This window comes from Pseudopodoces humilis, chromosome 5 (genome assembly GCF_049639895.1).
Source record: "Pseudopodoces humilis isolate 2021_Gansu_Grassland_sample_001 chromosome 5, ASM4963989v1, whole genome shotgun sequence".
NCBI lineage: Eukaryota > Metazoa > Chordata > Aves > Passeriformes > Paridae > Pseudopodoces > Pseudopodoces humilis.
Window position 1 is genome coordinate 51,275,154 of NC_142204.1, and position 20,485 is coordinate 51,295,638.

Consider the following 20,485-nt stretch of genomic DNA (forward strand, 5'->3'; position numbering starts at 1 on the left):
AATATACAGTTACTTCAACAAGACATTCATCAAGTAATATTAAGTAACTCCTCAAAATTTTTAATCTATAGTTTCAGTCTATGACCACAATATTCTCAGCACATGACAAATCCTTTTAGTTAAATAGAAAGCCTGTGCTTACCTATCTATTTACCCTCCCTTGCACTTGTGGACACTGAGTAACCAGTAATACAGTCATTTCTCTGTTGTTGTGATCTATGTATCTAAATTATTATATTGCATCTATTAGGTGCCATCGAACATCAACTGATTTTTACTTGAACCAAGGAAGTTTAAAAGTGCACACATTGCCTTGCAGAAAGTAGATATTTAGAAACAAGGGCCTGTGCAGTCCAGCCCAGGTTTGAATACAATCAGTCTTGGTGCTGCTGTCCCTACATTTTAGGTGTTTAGTCCTTAGAATGAAATCCAAACCTGAGAGTCACGTCTGAGGTACCTTATATTGTGTGAGTGCATGAGGGGTTCCTGGTTCAAAGAGGGACTGCAGTGTGAAGCCCAGCTCTAGCCTAGTGGGTAAAGCCCTTGCTCTGGGGAGACATGGTAAGAGCTCACAACTCCTGTTTGCTGAGTGCCTCAGTCAAAAATCATTCTTTCAAAGGCTGTTGATTTTTTACATTATTCTCCCTGTTCAGTGCAGGAATGGGAGATCTACTCAACCTCAACTGTAGTGGAAACTGAGGAGTTGTTAGATTGATAACTGGACCTATCTCCTGTCAACTGGGTGTCTTCTCTCAGCATTTGAATAAAAACCAGTGGCATTTCCACCACATCACCAAGCCAGATCCCTGGGAAAAAAAAAAAAAAAACAACAACAAAAAAGCCCACCAAACTATAGTACTCTGTGCTGCTCTGTCTCTATGTGTGCCTGTCAAATCAAGTCTCTTCCGAAAGTGAAAGAGTACCTCAATCTAGAGTGCAGTTGGGCTGGGACAGGTTTGGTTCTGGTGCAGCTCTAGATGGCAGCACAGCACAGAGCTGCAAGGGCTGCTGTGTCTAAGTCAAAACAAAAATGCTTGCTCAGTGAGTTAGGTGCTTCGATGTTATGTTTTTTCATTTGGTGCAGGGAAAGCTGGAGAGGGAACAAAAAGATTTGACCTTAGATCCTCAAGTACTGCCCAAGTCCTGATTGCATTCAGGCACGTAATTTTTTTTTTTTTCCCTTTTGGATACGTCCTTAAAAGGCAAAGCTCTAACACAGATTTTGCACGAAGTATTGTTATTCATCATTCATATTCAGAAAAAAAAGGGTCATGACAGGGGATATGACTCACAGTACCTGTGAAACTCTGACAGTCATACTGAGGATCTTTTTTTCCAGAAAACTCCCGATGATTCAGCAGAATTGAGGTCATGAATACATTCTACAAATTCTGGTTTTATTATTACAATTTAATTAACATCAGGATATTAGTGCAAACCTCTAAGGCATTTTGATAGCAAAACCATTTTTTCATTGCTGTGTATACAATTTATGGTATATATTGCATATACAATTGCATTTTATTAGGAAAGAGAGCTTTTTTAATAACATAAATAAATACAATGAGTGACTGCCTCTCAAACACAATTTAAGTAAGGTGATACTGAAGAAGTTGCTGGGACACAGCATTTTTCTGGTTTTATTGCAAATAAGTAATATTTTTTCAAGATGAAAGAAGATATCTGTTTTTGCAGTTATTACTTTCGTTTAAGACCAACAGTCTTCTCAAGTGTTGTTTTGCTTTATCCCTCATGATTTATTAATCCAGGAAAATGTATTATTACAGTTTTAGTTTTCATTCATGTTCAGAGTCTCTAAACTTTTTTAATTGTCTTTGGCTACGACATTTTTTTCAAAGGATGAAGTTGATGAAAAGGAAACAGAGGTGGATGAAGAAACTGCAGTGGTTCCTAGCACTGACAGTACAATGAACCAGTTGAGGAGAGATTTTCAGGTGATTACATCCAGCTACAGTCAAGAAAAAATGGGCACAAAACCCAGTGAAGCTAAAACAAATAGATACTTAACAAGAGAAGAATTGCATGGTAAGGATAATATTTTCAAAGCAGTTTATTATGCTACTTCTCCACCTATTGGTGAAATTTCTGAAGAGGATGATCCTTTTTTGGAATCCCAAACAATTACTGGAATTTCTCCTCAACTCACTGACTCCACCAAAGGCAGAGAAGAAGAGTTTATATATCTTTCTTCAGGCACCGAGCCAACAAGAATAACCACCACTGGCCACAGTGACGAAGATTTCTTATTGTCTCCTTTTAAACCTCATCAGGAATCTGATGACTTTTGGAGTTCAGTTCCTACCACTTCCTCATCACAGCTGGTTACAGAGGAGACCGCCCAAGAAGATGCCCTTCCTTCAGGAAGTCCAGATATAAGTGTACATGATGTTCTTACCCAAGGCTCCATTAAATATGTTTCAGAAGTCGTAGCACCGTCAAGCTCCGATGAGCCTCCAAAGCATACTTCTTCTACTGATGGAAATGTATGGTTTCATAATGCTACAGATCCAACAACTCCATCTGTTGAGACATCGCCTAGCGGGCAGTTGTCTCAGACCGGTTACACTGATGCTTTTGTAGAGGGATTAAAGCCAACTACAGTGCCCTATTCAAGCAGCTCAGTGGTTTCACAGGACACTTCAGATGCGGATTTAGAATTGCCACGTTATTCTACCTTTGCTTTCTCCTCTGCTGAATTATCACCTCACTCTATCTCTTCAAGCTCTGGAGAATATGGTTCTGCTTCTGCTGCCAGTGAGGTACTCTCTCAGACAACTCAGCCAGTCTATAATGGTGAGATACCTCTTCAACCTTCCTACAGTAGTGAAGTGTTTCCTCTAGTCACCCCTTTATTGTTTGACTCTCAGATGCTCGACACTACCCCTGCTACATCAGATAGTGATGTGACCTTGCATGCTACACCTGTATTTCCCAGTGTTGATGTGTCATTTGAACCCACCCTGTCTTCCTATGATGATGTACCTTTGCTTACATTTTCCTCTGCTTCCTCCAGTAGTAAAATGTTTCACCGTTTGTATACAGTTTCTCAGATGTTTCCACAAAGTGCTACTCCAGCTGTTGCAAGCGATAAGGTGTCCCTGCATGCTTCTTTGACGTTGGCAGAGGGTGATCCATTAATACAGCCAAGCCTTGCTCAAATTGCTGATGTGGTGTCACATCAGACCACTCATGCTGCTTCGGAGACGCTGATATTTGGTCATAATAGAACTCACATATTTTCTCAAGTTGAACCATCCAGCAGTGATTTAAATATGCATGTACTATCTACAGTGTCTGAACTTCCTTATGCTTTGTCTGGTAATGTGGGCTCCCTCCAAAGCTTTACTGTTTCCTATGACTCTGCAGAATTTGTGCATGATTCTGTTGACGTATTTCATCAAGATCCTTTATTTAGCAGCTATAACAATGTACTGGTGCATAAACCTTCTTCTGTAATATCACAAGCTGATACTTTGCTGCAGCCTACGCGCTCTCTATCTAGTGACACGGATTGGTCTGAAGCATACTCTGGTAGTGAGTCCCTTTTGCCTGATACAGATACTTTGACAGAACTTAACGTTCCTTCCTCTGATTTTGTTGATGAGATTCCGTATGAATCATCTGGGTTTAGTGATGCTAAGATGCTTCAAAAAGCTGATGTTATATATGGAGATGAGAGAGAACTGAAAATTTCCTCCTCTTTAAGTGAAATGGCTTCCAGTGCTGAAAGTAAAGTGATGCATGAACTTTCTACATCTGTTTCTAATAATGTTGTAATTGAGCAGAATATGTCTCTGCAAGAAAGCCCACTTCCTGTTTCTAGCACAAAGGGAATCCTTCCAGTCTCTCTTGCTTTTCCCACTACTAAGATATTTGATCATGATATTAGTAAACTTACAGAAAAGTACCTTTCTGTTCAGCCTTTGCATGTTACAACTCCAGCCTTTGATGACACTTTGCTTAAACCTGTGCTTAGTGCAAGCTCAGATCAAGCTCTCTCTGTCCCTGCTTATAGCAAAATGTTATCCTCGACTCAGCTGTACTTTCATGAGGCCTCAGCTACATTAAATAACGAAGCATTACTGCAGTCCTCCTTCCAATCTTCTGGCGATGGCACTCTGCTTAACACAGCTGCAGTTGTGCCTAGCGATCCAATATTGGCTGAAAGCTCAAAGGTTCAAAAAGATAGTTCTACATTTGACCAAACATTGCATCAGATGCCACCAGGTTCTGCTACAACTGAAAGCAAGCTGCATTCTACATCTGCACCTTCTGTTCCTGATATGATGTCAAACACTTTTAGTAAGCCCACAGAATCACTTCAAGGTTTATCTTTTTCTTATGCAAGTGAGAAATACGTTTCATCCAGTTTATTTAACAGTGAAGATGTTCAAAAGGTTATGCCTTCATTGTACAGTAGCGATGTTTCATTCCAGCTGACCAGTTTAGAAAATACAAATGCCTTTCCGTCCCAGGCAGCGAATGCTGTAACAACTCCCTTCCTAACAGGTGACACATCATCACATGTAGCTACTCCTACAGACAGCCATATCTCTTCAAGTGTTTTTGAAAGAAGTGAGGCTGACAGTGTCTCTTCAAGTTCCACACTTGGTTTTGATCCTGTTCATATGCCTGCAGTTATTTCTGTTTCTGATGTGTCCGTTCATCACACTCTTCCTTTATCAAATATACTTATTTCAGTTACGGCTGTTCCTTCCAAAAGTGAGATCCCTGTAACTTTGAGTAGGTTGCTGATTCCTTCTAGAGAATCCTCTGGGTTGTCTCCCAGTATCATGTCCAGTACCGATTTGTGGTCTTCTGTAGTTGAGGATGACTACGATGAATATGATGATGGCTTCCCTGTAAGTAACTGCATCTCATGCACTTCCCATAGAGAAGATCAGGATATGGTAGTAGAGGATGAACACACAAAGGTAAATAATAACAAGGATCAGAGTAACCTAATCATAAGTTCACATTCTGAGAAACCTGAAGAAGAGAAGTTTTCTACTGCTGCATCTGACAGTCAGATAAACGGTGCCATGGACAGACATAATCATACATTCATACCAGCTTTGACAGCAAATGTGATACCTGAGAAGCACAACAACCTGAAAATTTTGGAGAACCACATTCAGACTTCTAGTGTCCAATTGCAAAACACATCAGAATATAAGTCTTGGGCTGTTTTGACAAATGATGAAGAAAGTGGTTCTGGCCAAGGTACCTCAGATAGCCTTAATGATAACGAAACTTCAACAGATTTCGGTTTTCCTGACCATAATGAGAGAGACACTGAAGGGGCAGTTGAAGCAGGTAACTCAAAATTAACTGCTGGATCATCACAGTCATCAGCCTCATCTGTTACTAGTGATCACTCATCAATATTCAACATCTCTGAGGCAGGTTAGTTATGGAAAAGTCTAATGAATAACATGGGAAGCTGTGAGGGGATACTTTTGTTCCATAAAGAATGAGAAGGTTTATCTATAGATAATAAAGGGAGAACATAACTGTGCCAATGGGTGTGATTAAGGAAGCACTGGGGAACAGGGGTTCATACTGAGCTGGCTTTCTGGTGAATGCTACTTCTGGCTATTTAAAACTGCACCTGAAATATTCTTCAGTAAGATGATTGATGCTCTGCTTTTGGATAGATGCATACTGTCAGCAGAAGTTGTTGTGCAAAAAATCTGAAACCTGAATTGTATCAGTGCTAATTGTTGCTTTTTGATCTAAAGGTTTGAGAGGGACTTAGGTTCTCCATTGAGTTCTCTAAGTGCTGCCCTTCCAGAAATACCACCAGAGCAAACCATGCCCCTGCCAGAGGAAACATGCCTCTGATATTCTCTTTTAAATTTACAGCAGCACATTTTTTTGTGTTTTCTAAGAGGTTGAACAAAGAAGAAGATGCTGATTTGATTCTGATTCATCTGAACTCATAAAAGTATTCATTTTTATTCTGTGTATGCCACTTTCAGATTTCAGTGAGATGCAGAATTTTTGTGCCAGATTTGCGTATTCCCAAAGTAGAGCCAGATTATCCTCTAGCTGTTTATATTTAATGTGATTTTCTTATTTATTCCTCTTAAGTTCAGTGGGAGTATTTGCAACCCATGATTCAAAGGATGAAGTCAGAATTCAAAACTCTTAACACATTTCCTTTGTATTTAAAAATGCACTGTGGAAAATCCAAAGTATTCAGATACATAATTTTCATTCTTTCTTGTGTTAGAGAACTGAAAATCAAAGAATCAAGTCAAAAATAATCTATGATATTTAAAAAAAAAAACCAAACAAGGTTGAATTGGTGTTTTAGAAAATAAATTGAACTTCTATTATGTGCTTGCAGCATCTGTAGAGGGCAGTATCATTCAGCTAAACCCATTAGGAATGGAATTCACAAAGCATGGGAACGTTTCGGCCCAATCCTACAAATAAATACACAGTTGAATTATATAAGGTTGTATTCCTCATGAGAAACAGAATACTGATATGAAAAGGTGGTTAATTGACACTCCATATAGTTGGGGCTAGTAGAATGGGAAAAATAGAAAATGAAAATTAAAAGAGAATAAAAAACATTGAAATTACTGACTCCTAACAAGGTAGGTGTAACAAAACTGAATCAATAAGTGGATTAGTTCACTGGTCACAGTTACCACTTTGTGTAAAATGCATACATTCCTTCAAATATAAGCAAAAATACCATTAATATTTCAAAACTTATGTTATTGGTATGAACGAGTGTTGCCATAAGATAGTAGAGTTTACACAATAGGTGTCATTTGAATTTGTACCAATAGTAACTCAAAAAGGATTATACAGTACTGAAGGAGGAGGAGTACAACAGACTTAGTCTGTCTTCTAGATATTATTGAAGGACACTCTACAGTATCATTTTATGTACATTACTTCTTTTCCAACACATGATGCCAAATACTGGCTTTCAATAAACTGAACATTCAATTTCAGCATGTCTAACATACTGTAAATCAAAGACATATTTTCTTAATTAAATTATAAAGAAATTAAACAAACACAAAAATGGATCCCTCACCTGTGAACTTACTTATACATTGCAGTGGATTTTGCAGAAATTGGTGAAATATCTTCTTGTTGTGACCATTACAGAAAAAAATTGTCATTTAAACTTTTCCCAGTCTTGTAGTTATTGATGCATAATTATGCTTGTTCTGAACTAGTATTTTCTCCGTAAGACCTCTATGACTACCTAAACCTCTCAACTTCTGTTGAAAAACTAAGACAAATTAATAGATAGAAATATGTGAAGGATCCAAACACATCAGTTATTAGAAATCACAGAAATCTGGTATAGCTGAGACTGCCTTCTCAGCTGCCATCATTGGAGTGATAGCCAAGTAGGCTAGAAAACCCCCTGTTACAGGAGCAGCCTTCACTTCCTTCCCCATAGGAGGAGTCCTAATAGAATGTGGTCACAAAGTCTGAAGTAACCCTGTCGTCACAACAGATAGGTTTGGATTTTACACTGTGAATTAGTCCAGAGTTGAATAAGCAAGTCTGACTGTTCAAAATAGTGTTTTCTCATGCATACACATAGTTTTTCTCTGAAGTCAATAGGAAGTACCAATTTTAACCTGCTCAACAGACACTTGGAGATTTTAAGAAGCAACTTTGTGCCTTCAGTTACTTTGCCCATTGAGCTGCAGAATTTAAAGAGAAGTGATTGATATGGGTGTTAAAGAGTATTTTGAAGTAAAACCAAGAAGACATCTGCAAAATTAGAACCTAGACCTTTTTGCATATAAAGTCCTGAATGCCTCTAAGCTCAAGAAAATGGAAGCAAATAGAGCTGCCTGGAAATCTGTACTGTGTGAAGCCATTTGTTTTTTAACATCCTATTTAGAGCATGTAATTTGCTGTCTTTTTTTTTTTTTTTTTTCCAGATTCAACTCCATTCCTTCCTCCCTTTGTGTAAAAGCTTTTCATTTATGTAGAATTGGTCTCTTGAAATCCCAATGGAGTGCAGATGTTTTCTATACAGCAAAATTCTGCTCTTATACAGAAAATTCATTGAATTAGGACTGTTGGCAAAAGCAGAAAACATTCTGGGGGTTTAATTCTAAAAAGTGCAAAAGTGCTTATTTCTACATTTTAACACAAATAATGCTTAAAATAAACTGCACAGATTGAAATAAGTCCGTTATTTTGCATCAAAGTCACAATTTTAAAATAATTACTTCTTGAGGTATGACTAAAGCTAAAAATAAAGTATCAGTGTTGCCCACCATTGTGTTTCCTTTAATAAAATTACAAAATATATTGTTTTAATCTTCATATGCATTCCTACATCCAAATATTTCTGTCATCCAACATTATATGGCTCACAGAAATATGAAACCAAAGCAATATCTAAATAATAATTCCACCTGTAAAGGTGGAGGTGGGAAATTTAATTGTGGCTCCAGAATAGTTGACAGAGGCAACTAGATTCAAAGCAAGCAGGGTGTATTTATGAGGCAATTTACAGAATGGGCAATGGATAAGAATACAGAAAGATAAACTGGAATACAGCAAGTACATAAAGACTTGCCAACAAAGTGATTTGCATTATATGACTGGCAGTTTAATATCAACTCCAGTATTATACATCCAGATTTCTTAACTCATTTGGCTTTCAGCTAATAATACAGATTAAAATAAAAAAACCTTCTTCTGAATTTTAACAACAGTCTGCTATTCTTACAATGAGAAGTCTCCACTGCTGGAAGGCTGAGTCACATAAGCTTGAACACTTTGCTTTACCCTCTATCTGCTTATCTTCTGTAAGCTGGTTTGCAAATGTATAAACTCTCTGCGGTACATAGTAAAAAACAGAGGTAAGTGATATTAAGTAGGCTCATTGTAGGACACATTCACCTGTGCTGTGCATTTCTCAGAATTTAAACATGGACTGTTTCAATTTTCTCTGACTGCAGAGGCAAGTAATATTAGCCATGAGTCTCGTATTGGTCTAGCTGAGAGTCTGGAATCAGAGAAGAAGACAGTTATACCACTTGTGGTCGTATCAGCCCTGACTTTTATCTGTCTAGTGATTCTTGTGGGTATTCTCATTTACTGGAGGTAAGTTGTTTTTTGGTTGATCTTTTCTGTATTAAAGAGCTATGATTTGAAAAATGTAATTGGCATTATTGAGCTGGTTTACAGGAGGGAGATTGGATCTTGTCTCTTACCTTGTCTTCATATTGCTCAGTGTCATGAAGATGAAAAAATGATAATGGTCGTTTCTGTCCAAAATACTCAACTGCATTTTTTTTTTTTTTGCAGAGGGTTTAACCACTGCAAATAGTTTATTTCCATATTGATAGACCTTAGTAAAAAATAATTTGTGATTGATGCCTAGAAACCAAGGGACTTAACAGAACACTAGGAAAAGCAAGAGGGAGAAGAGAAATAAATATCATGGCATGGGGCTATTTACTGTCTTTCCAGTCCTTTAACCATTAAAAAAGGTTAATTTAGAATGAGAATCTGTGGTCCTCAACAGGACTATGTAAACAAGCAATTCATATGGCATGGTAGGACTGCGCTGTAATGACACTGTGTGGAAGTTAGGGGTAGTCTGATGGTACTATATAATAGTGTAACTCTTTGAAGGTCACTTCCTGAGTTGCTCTTAAGATGTTATGTGATTAAAAAGTCACTCTACTTTATGATTCTGAGAAACTAAAATTAGACCCCGGGTCTTTCAAAGCTTTAGTGGATAGCTACAGATGTGTTTCACACACTCACGTGCTCAGGTTTCCTCATGGATGTGTTTCTGTGACTTGATTAATTGATAAGCCAGTAAAAAAAAAAACAAACAAAAAAAAAAACAGGATAAAGAGAACTGATGGTTATTAGAAGTCATTGTAGCATAAGCAGTAAGAGCAAAAAACTCTCCATCCACAGTGTGAAGTAAAATAGACCAGCTACCATGGCACAGATCTCTTCCATCCAGCTGAAATTACTTTCTCAGAGAGGATAAAAAGAGTGGCTGCATTCACATTTGCACTGTTTACTGGGGATGGCCTCTGCCCTGTGCTAACTCCAAACTGTGTCAAGCATTGTGTGAAATACTGCAAGGTGGCCTGATCTAAGAATGTACCAGGAACCTTGTCAGCCACATGGCAGTATTTGGCAATGCTCAAGGTTTTGACTTGCTTCCACTGGTTCTAGTTAAAGTCAGTCTGACTAGGCACATGTCTGCTTAAGCTCTCAAAACCCTTGCAGAGCCCTAAACCTTTCTCAAGTGTGCAAATTGTCAGGGAGGAAATGCTGTGGTGGGCCAGAAGGTGGAAATAAGTTGCAAAAACTTGTACTGCAGTGATTGATCCTGCTTCAGCTATGCTAACACTCAAACTAGCAGCCAGAAACAGGACCTTGCTCTTACAGGGACTGTACAAAGGAATGGGAAGACAGGCCCAGACATCTTCTTTCAGATGCCTCCAGAACTTGTTTCTTCTTCCTTCATCCTGAATAATCCTGCTTAATCTTAAATGAAAAAAAAAAACCAAACTGGTGGAGAACCAATAATTTTGGCCCTTTTCGAACTATTGTAGTCTCTAGGTTGTGATGTCAGGATTGTGCTTACTGACTTTTCTTCTAGTCTCCTGACACTGGTTTTCTGTCAGCCTATCAGGGTGGGGACAGAACTCATTCCATCCCTGAACAGACTAGGCTAGAGAAGTCGAGTTCAAACATCCTTTGTTCCAGGAGTGCTAGTGAGTCAGACAGCCTTTCCCGTAATTAAAGACACTTGATCAATGAACCCTGAGAAATATTTCTTCCACTTTTCAAAGTAGTAGCTAATTGCCATAATAATTGCAAAACTCATTTCTTTATGCTTAGCTGGATAACTCTGTTCTCCATCCCAGGATTTCCAGCTAACCACTTGTACACTGAGAATCTTTTCCTGTCATTCATGTTATGCAACATGATTGTTCATATTCAACTTCCAGAGTGTTTCATCCTTGATGCTGAACAGTATTTGAAATCTCTTTTATTTGCCAAAGAAGGCCATGCATTTAAAGACCCAGATTGTACAGTTCTAGTAATCCTACATGTTACAAGCTTGTTTTTGTTGAATAATATTGTGTTCATTTTGTATTCTTTCTCTGGGAATGAACAGTTCTGTAAAACAGGTCTTTCAAAATAAAACAAAAATCCCGTTAGCAGTAATATCTTCTTGCCTTGAATCTAATCTTTTCTGTATTTCTTGTGTACTACAAAATAAAATATGGAGCTCTTTTATTGTTAATCCTCAAAATTGTCGTGGTATTATGATAACACCAGTAACTATTTCTTATTTCAGGGGAATGCAACATAAAGACTATGCATCGTAGATAAGAGTTTACAGCCCTCTTTCAAAGTTGCCAAAACACTCACCTGTTTTTAAAGACTGAAAAAAATCAGAATATTAACTTCATTGCTATGCAGATTTCATTAAGCCTGGAAAATATTAGTAGAAACTGTAAGATTTTTCTAATAGTTAGATTTAGTTTGTTTTAAAATAATTGCTCTTAGATGTTAATGTTTCTTTTTATAATGCACCTTTTTTCTCCTAATTTGGGCCAATTATTTTCCCTTATTAAAGTTCATAAAAACACTTAGGTTTACAAGAAGTTATTCTATATTTCTTTTACAGTGGTATTCCAGAAAAACCATTGGTCTATCTCAGCTGGTCACTTGAGTGAACAGTGCTTTAGGTTGTTTCCACTGTTAGCTCCTTATTTGAATATGCAAAAGGTTTGTTACTTGTTTTAAAACTAAATAACTTCCAAGAGCAACAAGTTCCAGTCTCTCAAGGTTAAAGAAAGGCAAAATTATTTATTTCTTCACTTTAATGACTTGTATCAGAAAAATAATTCTGTACCATCTGTTGTTTGGGTTTTGGTTTTGGGTTGCTTTTTTTTTTTTTAAATGAAATTGTTAATCAGCAGTTGAGGAAATTCCTCAATCTCTTCACTATCTCATTAGGCACAGTTTCAATCTTTTTATGATAGATATTTATTTCTCTGACAGGAATGAAAACTTCTAATGGCAATATTGTCTGAAGATTGAATAATTACCAGTAGGAAAATACACAATTTTTAACTACTCTGGTTTTGTGTATCTTTTGTAATTCAAGCAATTTTCAAGCAATGCAGTTTTCCTTTCATTTCTTCAATATGATTAAGATTATAGTGGAATAAACAAGGAGATTCTTTGCCTTGTTTAGTGGCCTTGCTGTCCAGATAGACTTTTTTTAATATCTTTAGAGAGAATTTTCTGTCCAAATCTAGAGTCTATCCATTTCTCTCAGTATCTGTCTACTTTCTGAATTCTTGCAGCAGAGATGTGGCAGAAATACCTGAACGTATTTGCTCTCTTCTTTTCTTGATGGCTTCATTATTACCATTTCACTTAATTATTGATGTTTGTGCAAATTAACTTTTATAATGATTATTTTAAGAAGAGCTTGAAGAATGATAAGATGGTAACAGTGATCAGTGGGAGTTGTACCATTCAAAATTCTTTTTCAACTAACATATGTGAATTGTAGTAAAAGACCAGCTCTAATGACATGAACCTCAAACTGCTAATGCACTTCCAGGTCCATTTGCATCTGTAGACATACTGAGTATCAGCTGCCTGTCATTCAACCTGTTAGACATTTTGTGATAGTAACACTTCATAAATTACTAACCTGATGACAGACAACACCCTGAGTAGTTATTTGAAATTTAATTTTTTTTTTAATTTTAATTTTCCTCTACCATCATATATAATTTGAAACATGCCTGTCAGAGAACATTAATTTTCTTAGCCATGGTTTGAAGTAATGCCTTGAGTCCTGTGGTAAGTTTATGGGAACAGGGTTAAGAACCCTCTGTGAGGATCATTAGATTTACATGCAGAAACATTTAAACCAAATTTAAATGTACAGAGGCCACACTCATCCATCCATAAAGGAAAAACTTCTCAACAGTGTGCCGTGTCATAAATAAAAGTCTTAATAAAATCTGAAAATTAAAATTTCAGTTGACAAACACATAAAATTAATTAGAGCTATTTAAAAACTGTATAATTGGCATCCATTGAGGATACACTTACAGATCCTTTGGCTTCACCAGATCTTTAAATATCTGAACATTTTTTTAAAAATCTAGTGAGTGTTTGAGAATACCTACTGGCATATAATCCTGTGAGCTCAACAGACATGGAAGTTCTCAGAGAAAGAAGTGATCATGCCTCTAAGACCACTCTGCATGAGCAGCAGAAGCACAAACACATCCTCTGACAGATGCCTCTGCCTTGCAGGGTTCAGCTCCCTTCCTGAGTCCCTGGGGCAGGAGCACTGCACACACAGTCCCACGCACACAGGGTGCCGTGCTCCTGCCAACCTCCAAGAAAATCTGTGTCCCCCACAGTCTGAGGCTTAGCCTTGCAGTCCCAGGTAGTTCCCACTGAAGTGTTCATTCAGATGTAGTATCCCTACTGTCAGACCAAAGTGCTGCTGCTGCACAGATCCAGACTGTAATTAATTCAGTGGTTTAGCACTGCCCCCATATATACAGTGTGTGTTTGAACAAGTGCAGTGTCTAAATTACAAATTATAGTTTTAGGTTGGAGATCTTAGTGCTGTGATGAAAGGTGTAAATTAAATAATCAGGTTATTGAGTAATGGGACCTTTTGTCTGGAAGTTTGAAACAGTCATCACTTTTTTCGTTAACAACAAGTGATAATTAATGGGATGTTGGTATTAACATTAGGTTTAGTCATGAAGGCTTTCAGTGCTGATGCAGAAGCAGATGGAGCCTATTTATGAGTCTTACTACAGGTGAAGTCAACTGCTATGAATTTGTCTCCCAAATGTGCTAAGGGTGTAATTTATTTTCAGAAACAATTAACTTTGTAAAGATTAAAAATATATTGACTCAGTCAGGGATAATGAGTGTATGGCATAATATGAGGACATTTTAAATGCAGCTTTAGATGTGAAAGTAATTATGCTAATTAAATTCTTTATAACTCAATCTTTTCTCAAGCAAATAAGTGACAAGGTTAGTCCATAAACCTTACATATGATGGCTGTTCACAAGAAGTAGATGGCTGGGGGGAGGAAACTTTTTGGGTTTGGAGCTTTAGCATCAAATTGCTTGGCATGTTTGGTTGGTGCAGTTTTAATAAACACAACACATTATTAGTTGTGCCCAGCAGACAGGGCCAGACTTTCCAAAGTGTTTAATGATTTGAAACTTGGAGTCTTGCCTGTGTCTCACAGATACTTCACACTCAGTTCTGATACTAACTCTTGAGTTTTATGCTAGCATTGAGACAGCCCCTCTCACCTCAGCAGCCACTAACTCTAATGCTAGAGACTAAAATTTAGAAGGGTGTTCCCAGGTGCCTCCTGAATGTGTTCTTGATCTGCATCCAAAATTGCCACTTCTGAGTAAAACCAAGTACCTAACATAGTATTGCTCAAAATATCTCATGCAAAGTCAAAACTTCTCTGTGAACATCACAAATACGCTTTTAGAGAATGCTATCTGGACTTCACATTTAATTGTCATGTGAATTACCAGAACTATTTTTCATGCCTCAGTTTTCCCTTTTAGGTAGCTGTCTGCTTTTTCTTCTGTTATAAGAGAATCTGTATCATACACTGATAGAAAATTCCCAACACATTCCAAGAATATGGGCATGTTTCCCAGAGGCTTAATTCAAATAAGTTTACCAAAGCCTTTATTATCTATATTAAGTGAATTTGGATAAGTAAGGAAAACAGTGGCATTTTTGGTACTTGGAGTTGTGCAGCATCTACAGTAGCTCCTGATGCAGTTTCTTTTTCAGCTATCACTATGTCTAATGTGTGCTCTGTCTTCTGCCTCTGATATAGGTAAATGCATGAATTATGCATTATGCTTAGGTGATGTTGTATCTTCATGTTGTATGCATAATTTAGTGAAATGCTGTGGGAGTATTTATATTGTAGCAGTAGTATTTGACACTCCATCAAAATTGGTTTTCAAAACTATGATTTTTCTTTCTGACTCAATAATGCCAGAATTCCAAATCATCTCATGAGGTTTTGGTGAGGTTTTGTTGGTTTCTTTTTTCTTTCTTTTTTTTAAATTTTTTTAATATTTTTGTATACTTTTTCCTCTCTAGGAAATGTTTTCAGACTGCTCATTTTTATTTAGAAGACAATACATCCCCTCGAGTGATTTCTGCTCCCCCAGCTCCTATCTTCCCAGTCTCAGGTATTTCTGGCAACTGTTCTGTGGATTGGTGTTAACTGTTGGAAGATACTGCTTTACATGTGTCAATATGAATTCTTCATATACTGTAACATCTGTAAACCAGAGTTTTGTAAAAATTCTGAATACTCCTGAATGTAAAAATCCAAATACCTCTTGTACAAATCTGTGTAAACAGGTACACTTAATATTGGCAGACTTGTGTTATTAATAGTCTCTTCTGCAGGTAACACAGAACAGAAATATCTTTATTACAGATATTTACAGAATTGCCTCAAAGATACTGTGTGCTTTGCAGCCATTTTAAGTGTAGCCTCACTAGAGTGGCTGCTCATGTAGCCATCTGAGCTACACTAAACAGCTCTAGAGGATTACACCAGCAACATATTCTGTTGTATTTCTGCCTTTAATTGGATTTGTTACCTGTGTATGGAACTTGTAAAAGGATGAGAATGTGCCTCATCTGTCTGCATTTCACTTGCAATTACGGACTTACATATTTTACTGGCATAATTACTATGGTAAAGGTATGTGAACCTGTCATGAAAATAACACAGAAGTTCAGAATATTATTAGCATTTTCTGATTCTATATCCAGCACATTTATTTGGAGAAATAAAATTTCTTTTCTTTCCTCGAAGAGTATCAGAGAAGCACGTGCAGCCTTCCAGCTTCTTCAGTCTGTATAGAATTAAATAGATTAATTTCAATTATCTATTTAAACCCAAAATAGATTGATTTTGAAGCAGATCCTAAGTCACATTCTCACATATGAGACAAGGTTATCTTGTTCCACAAGTGATGTTTTCACAAACTACGCTATTATACAAGGAGATGGATTTTCAGGGAATGACTAAAGGAAGAAAATCAGCCCTTGTGTGAATTACTAGTAAACACATGTAATTAAATAAATCCCAAACACTGGGCTTCCATTATAACTGAACTGTAGACATCTTCAAATGCAACTTGTATGGATTGCTGCTTTTAGGAGATGCATAACCTTTTACTAAATGGTTAAGAAACAGAGCTATGGCTTGATTTCAGAAAATATCATTATATATGAATGTCAAGCAGCAATCATTATAGGAAATCTCTGCTTTAACTCTCCATCATTAACTATATTGCATTACAACTGTACCATTTTCTTACAATTTTTCCTGACCGGCTCACCTCAGGAGGAAAGTGTTTTCCATCATCATAATTGCACTTACAGTTATTCTGAGTGCCTAAAATGCGTGTTTTGAAACTGGAGGTTTTCCTTCAGAAATGGTGATAGACATTAAAGAGAAAATTTTTTCTAAGTGACTGAAGATACACAAAATATTTTGTGGAAAAAGCTGCAAGCACTGAGGAAATAGTTTTATTTTGCATGCAACAGATGTCAAGTGAACAGTTACTGTGTTTTCTATTGCACAAGTGTTTCAGCAGAGTCATTTTACAATTGCATCTAATTACAATATAATACTAGAAAAGAGTGTAAGGCAGAAAGAGTATTTTGCAACTGTTAAGTTTAATTCTCATGGCTGTGACCAAAAGCACACTTCACAGATCTAATTATATATTGTTTTCCTTCCATAGAATTATATATTAAGTTTTCATTCCTTTCATTGGCAGAGATAGGAGATCTGCAGTTATTCACAGAAAATGCCATGGCTCTTCACAGCACAGTTCAAACATGCATTCAAGTAGTCATGGATTACAGGGGAGGATTCAGATTCACTATCAAACTCTAAGTAGTTTGAAGTGATACCTGCCATCCAGATATAAAATACATTCCTGGGTTCAGAAGTGACTGAATTGGGAGATTTGAATTGGGCAAGGAAACAAATCCTAAAATCTTTTTCTCCATTATTGTACTCTCTATTTGGGTCATTTACTTTGCCTTCTGGTTTTGTGTTTGCATATCATTAGGGTAAACACTAATGAAACATTCCAGGTTTCATCTCCAAAGTGTGAAGATTGTTTTACACATTTGTTCAGCTTCTCTTAGGCTTGACTGGATAAATTCACCTTTTGTATTCAGACCCAGTCATATAAGTGGAAGACCAGATGGATCCTAGTACAAATCAACAAATTCTTGGTAACTGAAAGCTAAAATTATTGGGATAGATAAATGCTGAACATCTGTTGATGTGAATAACAGGTCCTTGTTCAATGTTTCTGATGTTTTGTTCACATATGAAATTATGATGAAATTACAGATTGTGAAATAAACATATTTTTTAAACCATGAAAGGCTTTAAGGAAAAAACCCAACAAAATTATTCTTCAGAACCAAAACTAAGTGAAATAATGTCATCCTTTAGCAGATAATTAGCAAACAGACGACCTTGTTTGCACAGCATATTTGCATTAAAGAGAAGATTAAAAGTCCCAAAGGTTTTTAATGTGATTCCTGATGCATATTCTACTCAAGGGGTTTTTTTGTGTTTGTCTAAAGTAAAATGGTGATGTTACAGTAATCACATTTATTCCTTGAGAGTGTAGATTTTTTTCTTTGTGGGTAGCCAAAGAAGGCTTAAAGATAAATCTTCCATTTAAAACTTGAAGCATGAAGCCTGATGTAAAAATCTCTGGCCAGTACTGCCACGATCAGACATAAGATTATCAATAGGTAATCATAGAATCACAGAGAGAGCTGGGAGAAAATTCTGTATGGAAGGTAGTCACTAATGCAGTAAAAAAATGAAAATTAATTCCTGTTTCTTTTGGATGCCAATGCAAACATGCAACTGTGAGTTAATATGAAAATACTGGCATAATGCTGCTTTAATTTAGTAGGCTTGGGACTATGTGGCTCGTCTGTATACTGGATCCAAGCTCCAGTGCATCACTAATCAGCGTGGAGCACCCAGACAACTCTGCCTAATCATTCCTTTTTTGTCAGTATTATCAGAGCTCTCTCCCTTTGAACATCATGTAGCAAAGAGCTAATCCTTCCATATCTCCTTGACTTCACAGGGAATTTTGTGCGTTCTTCTATTACAGACAAGCTCAGCATCTTGCAGAATCAGCACCTTGATTTGGGGGGCTTACAGACAGAGCAAGACCTAGCAAGGCATTTTCATTATCATCTTTCCAAATAATAATTTAGAAATGTACAAGAGTTAGATAACTATTTTAGAAATATTAATGACGTCAAAGAATGTTGTATTTTTTGGGGAGTTGTACATCCAAAGTTCACGCCAAGAATTTTATTTCAGGATGTTTTGTGGATTGCCTACATATAAACTTCATTATATGTCACTGGCTTTTTATTCTACATAAATATATTTTTTGTCTTTTCCCACCCCTAAGATGATGTTGGAGCAATTCCAATAAAGCATTTTCCCAAACATGTTGCAGATTTACATGCAAGTAATGGTTTTTCTGAAGAATTTGAGGTATGGCTCTATGATGTCATCTTTTTATTAGCATGTACAAATAATGTTAAGTTTAAATGCCTGCAAACAAAAATTGGGGCATTACATTCTGACTTGGGCACCAATTTCATGAATGCATGTAAATGTGAGTGCTTTGAGCCCAGTATGGAGTTTAAAGCCTAGGGTGATTCCTAAAAGCTAACAGGACTGGAATACAAATGGGAATGTTTATTATTGTGATAAAATACTGAATAAGTGTGTGGATAAACTATGCAAAGGTAGTGCAATGTATATGGTTTACCGGGTACAGCAATAGATCTAAATCTTTTCCAATACTAATGACAATTGAATTTTGCAGAAGCTACCCACACTTGCTTGTTCCATTTACAGAGAAAATAAAATGGAAGTAATAATGAGTACCCATGGCAAGACTTCTGATTAACAGGGGAGCTAATGTAGTTTTCATACATGGTAGTGAAAGTTTACAGTTCCTTTCCTAAAGTATATGGTTCATAAGAGTTATTTCAAAACGTTGAAACATATGCTCTAATCATACAATGTTACTATTACCATATGTAACTAGTGATCTTCATTGTTTTTCAGTGTATTGCAATCAATTTAAATACAGATACATTCTAATTTAATTCACATAAACATTAAAACCCCAAATACCGCAATTAAAACTGCCATTTGCAATTTTTACAAGAGTTTTCTAATAAAATCAGTCAGTTGGGATGGAAACAAGTATTTTAACAGATCTATATTAATTTAAAATATGATTGTAATCTTCCTGTTGCAAAAACAATAATGAAAGTAAAAATTCAGAGTTTTGCATCTTTAAGTGTTGCTTTTGTTTCTCTAGCCTAAGTATTGTGATCTAATGGACCAAAAATTCCATGCCCTTCACATAATCCTCTTCATCAGCATTTCCTCTTCAATTCATTTAACATTCAGAATATCCATTTGACTGTGGGACCAAATTTGTAAATACTTGTGAATGTCCAGTACATATTCATACATTACATATGTGCATATGCACTGGTGGAACTGGACCCCAACATGACTAGCTATTAATAAGAGCGGATGTTGAGGGACTGTATGTAAATACAATGGATACAAAGTTCTTTCACCATTAGTGAGTACAGCAATACAGAAATCAGATTATTCATTCTAAATTGATCTTTTCCTACAATTGTACTTTGCCTAAATTATGACAGTGATCTAAAGACCAAATATAGTGTATGTCACTGAACTACAGCTGCAGATTCTGAAATATTTCAAGCCAGTTTTAACTCTTACCAAGAAAAATCGGTGTCCTCATAATTTCTTTGAGATCTTTTTTGGCTTTATGGACTACCCCATAAGCAGTGTTCAGTTCTTTTCTCTACTGATAGAGAATTTAGAAGATTGGGTAAAACTGAAATATAGTAATTGTTTTTGCAGAGTTAGCATATATTTGAAAAGTACAAGAGTGGTTCAGATTTTTGGGGGGTGGGTAGCAAGCTTTTTTTATATTACTACAAAATAACTCATTTAAAATCTAACTTTTAAACTGACAACCACTTTTCATATATATATTTAAGTAGATTAAGGTGTTTGACATTAAAATGAATTATAAAAAGTGTTGGGAAACATCATTAGTACTTTCAGTGATGGCAATGTATTTGCTATTTAAAAGTGTGGACCTTATAAATGCTTGAGTTTCTTGTCAGCTAAATTAATCAATAAAATGAATTAATTCTGGGAGTCTTACAGACTTTGTGCCTGTCTTGTCAAGCCTGTCTCTCTATAAAATTGTTGGCTTCACAGTGAAACCACTGGCAGCCTGAGTGAGG

At 36.5% G+C, this 20,485-nt stretch overlaps 1 protein-coding gene across 5 annotated transcripts in view; it reads left to right on the forward strand.

The window, feature by feature from the left end:
- The window catches only part of PTPRZ1 (protein tyrosine phosphatase receptor type Z1), a 130,535-nt gene that overhangs the window by 94,685 nt on the left and 15,365 nt on the right, over positions 1–20,485 (forward strand). For 3 of the 5 annotated variants that reach the window (XM_014248842.2, XM_088055216.1, XM_088055217.1), the window contains exons 12-15: positions 1,860–5,427; positions 8,982–9,126; positions 15,200–15,291; positions 18,586–18,671. In XM_014248842.2, the coding sequence (XP_014104317.2) occupies positions 1,860–5,427; positions 8,982–9,126; positions 15,200–15,291; positions 18,586–18,671 (3,891 nt within the window). The remainder of the gene's footprint in view (positions 1–1,859; positions 5,428–8,981; positions 9,127–15,199; positions 15,292–18,585; positions 18,672–20,485) is intronic. The other 2 variants (XM_088055218.1, XM_088055219.1) reach the window with 1 other exon arrangement.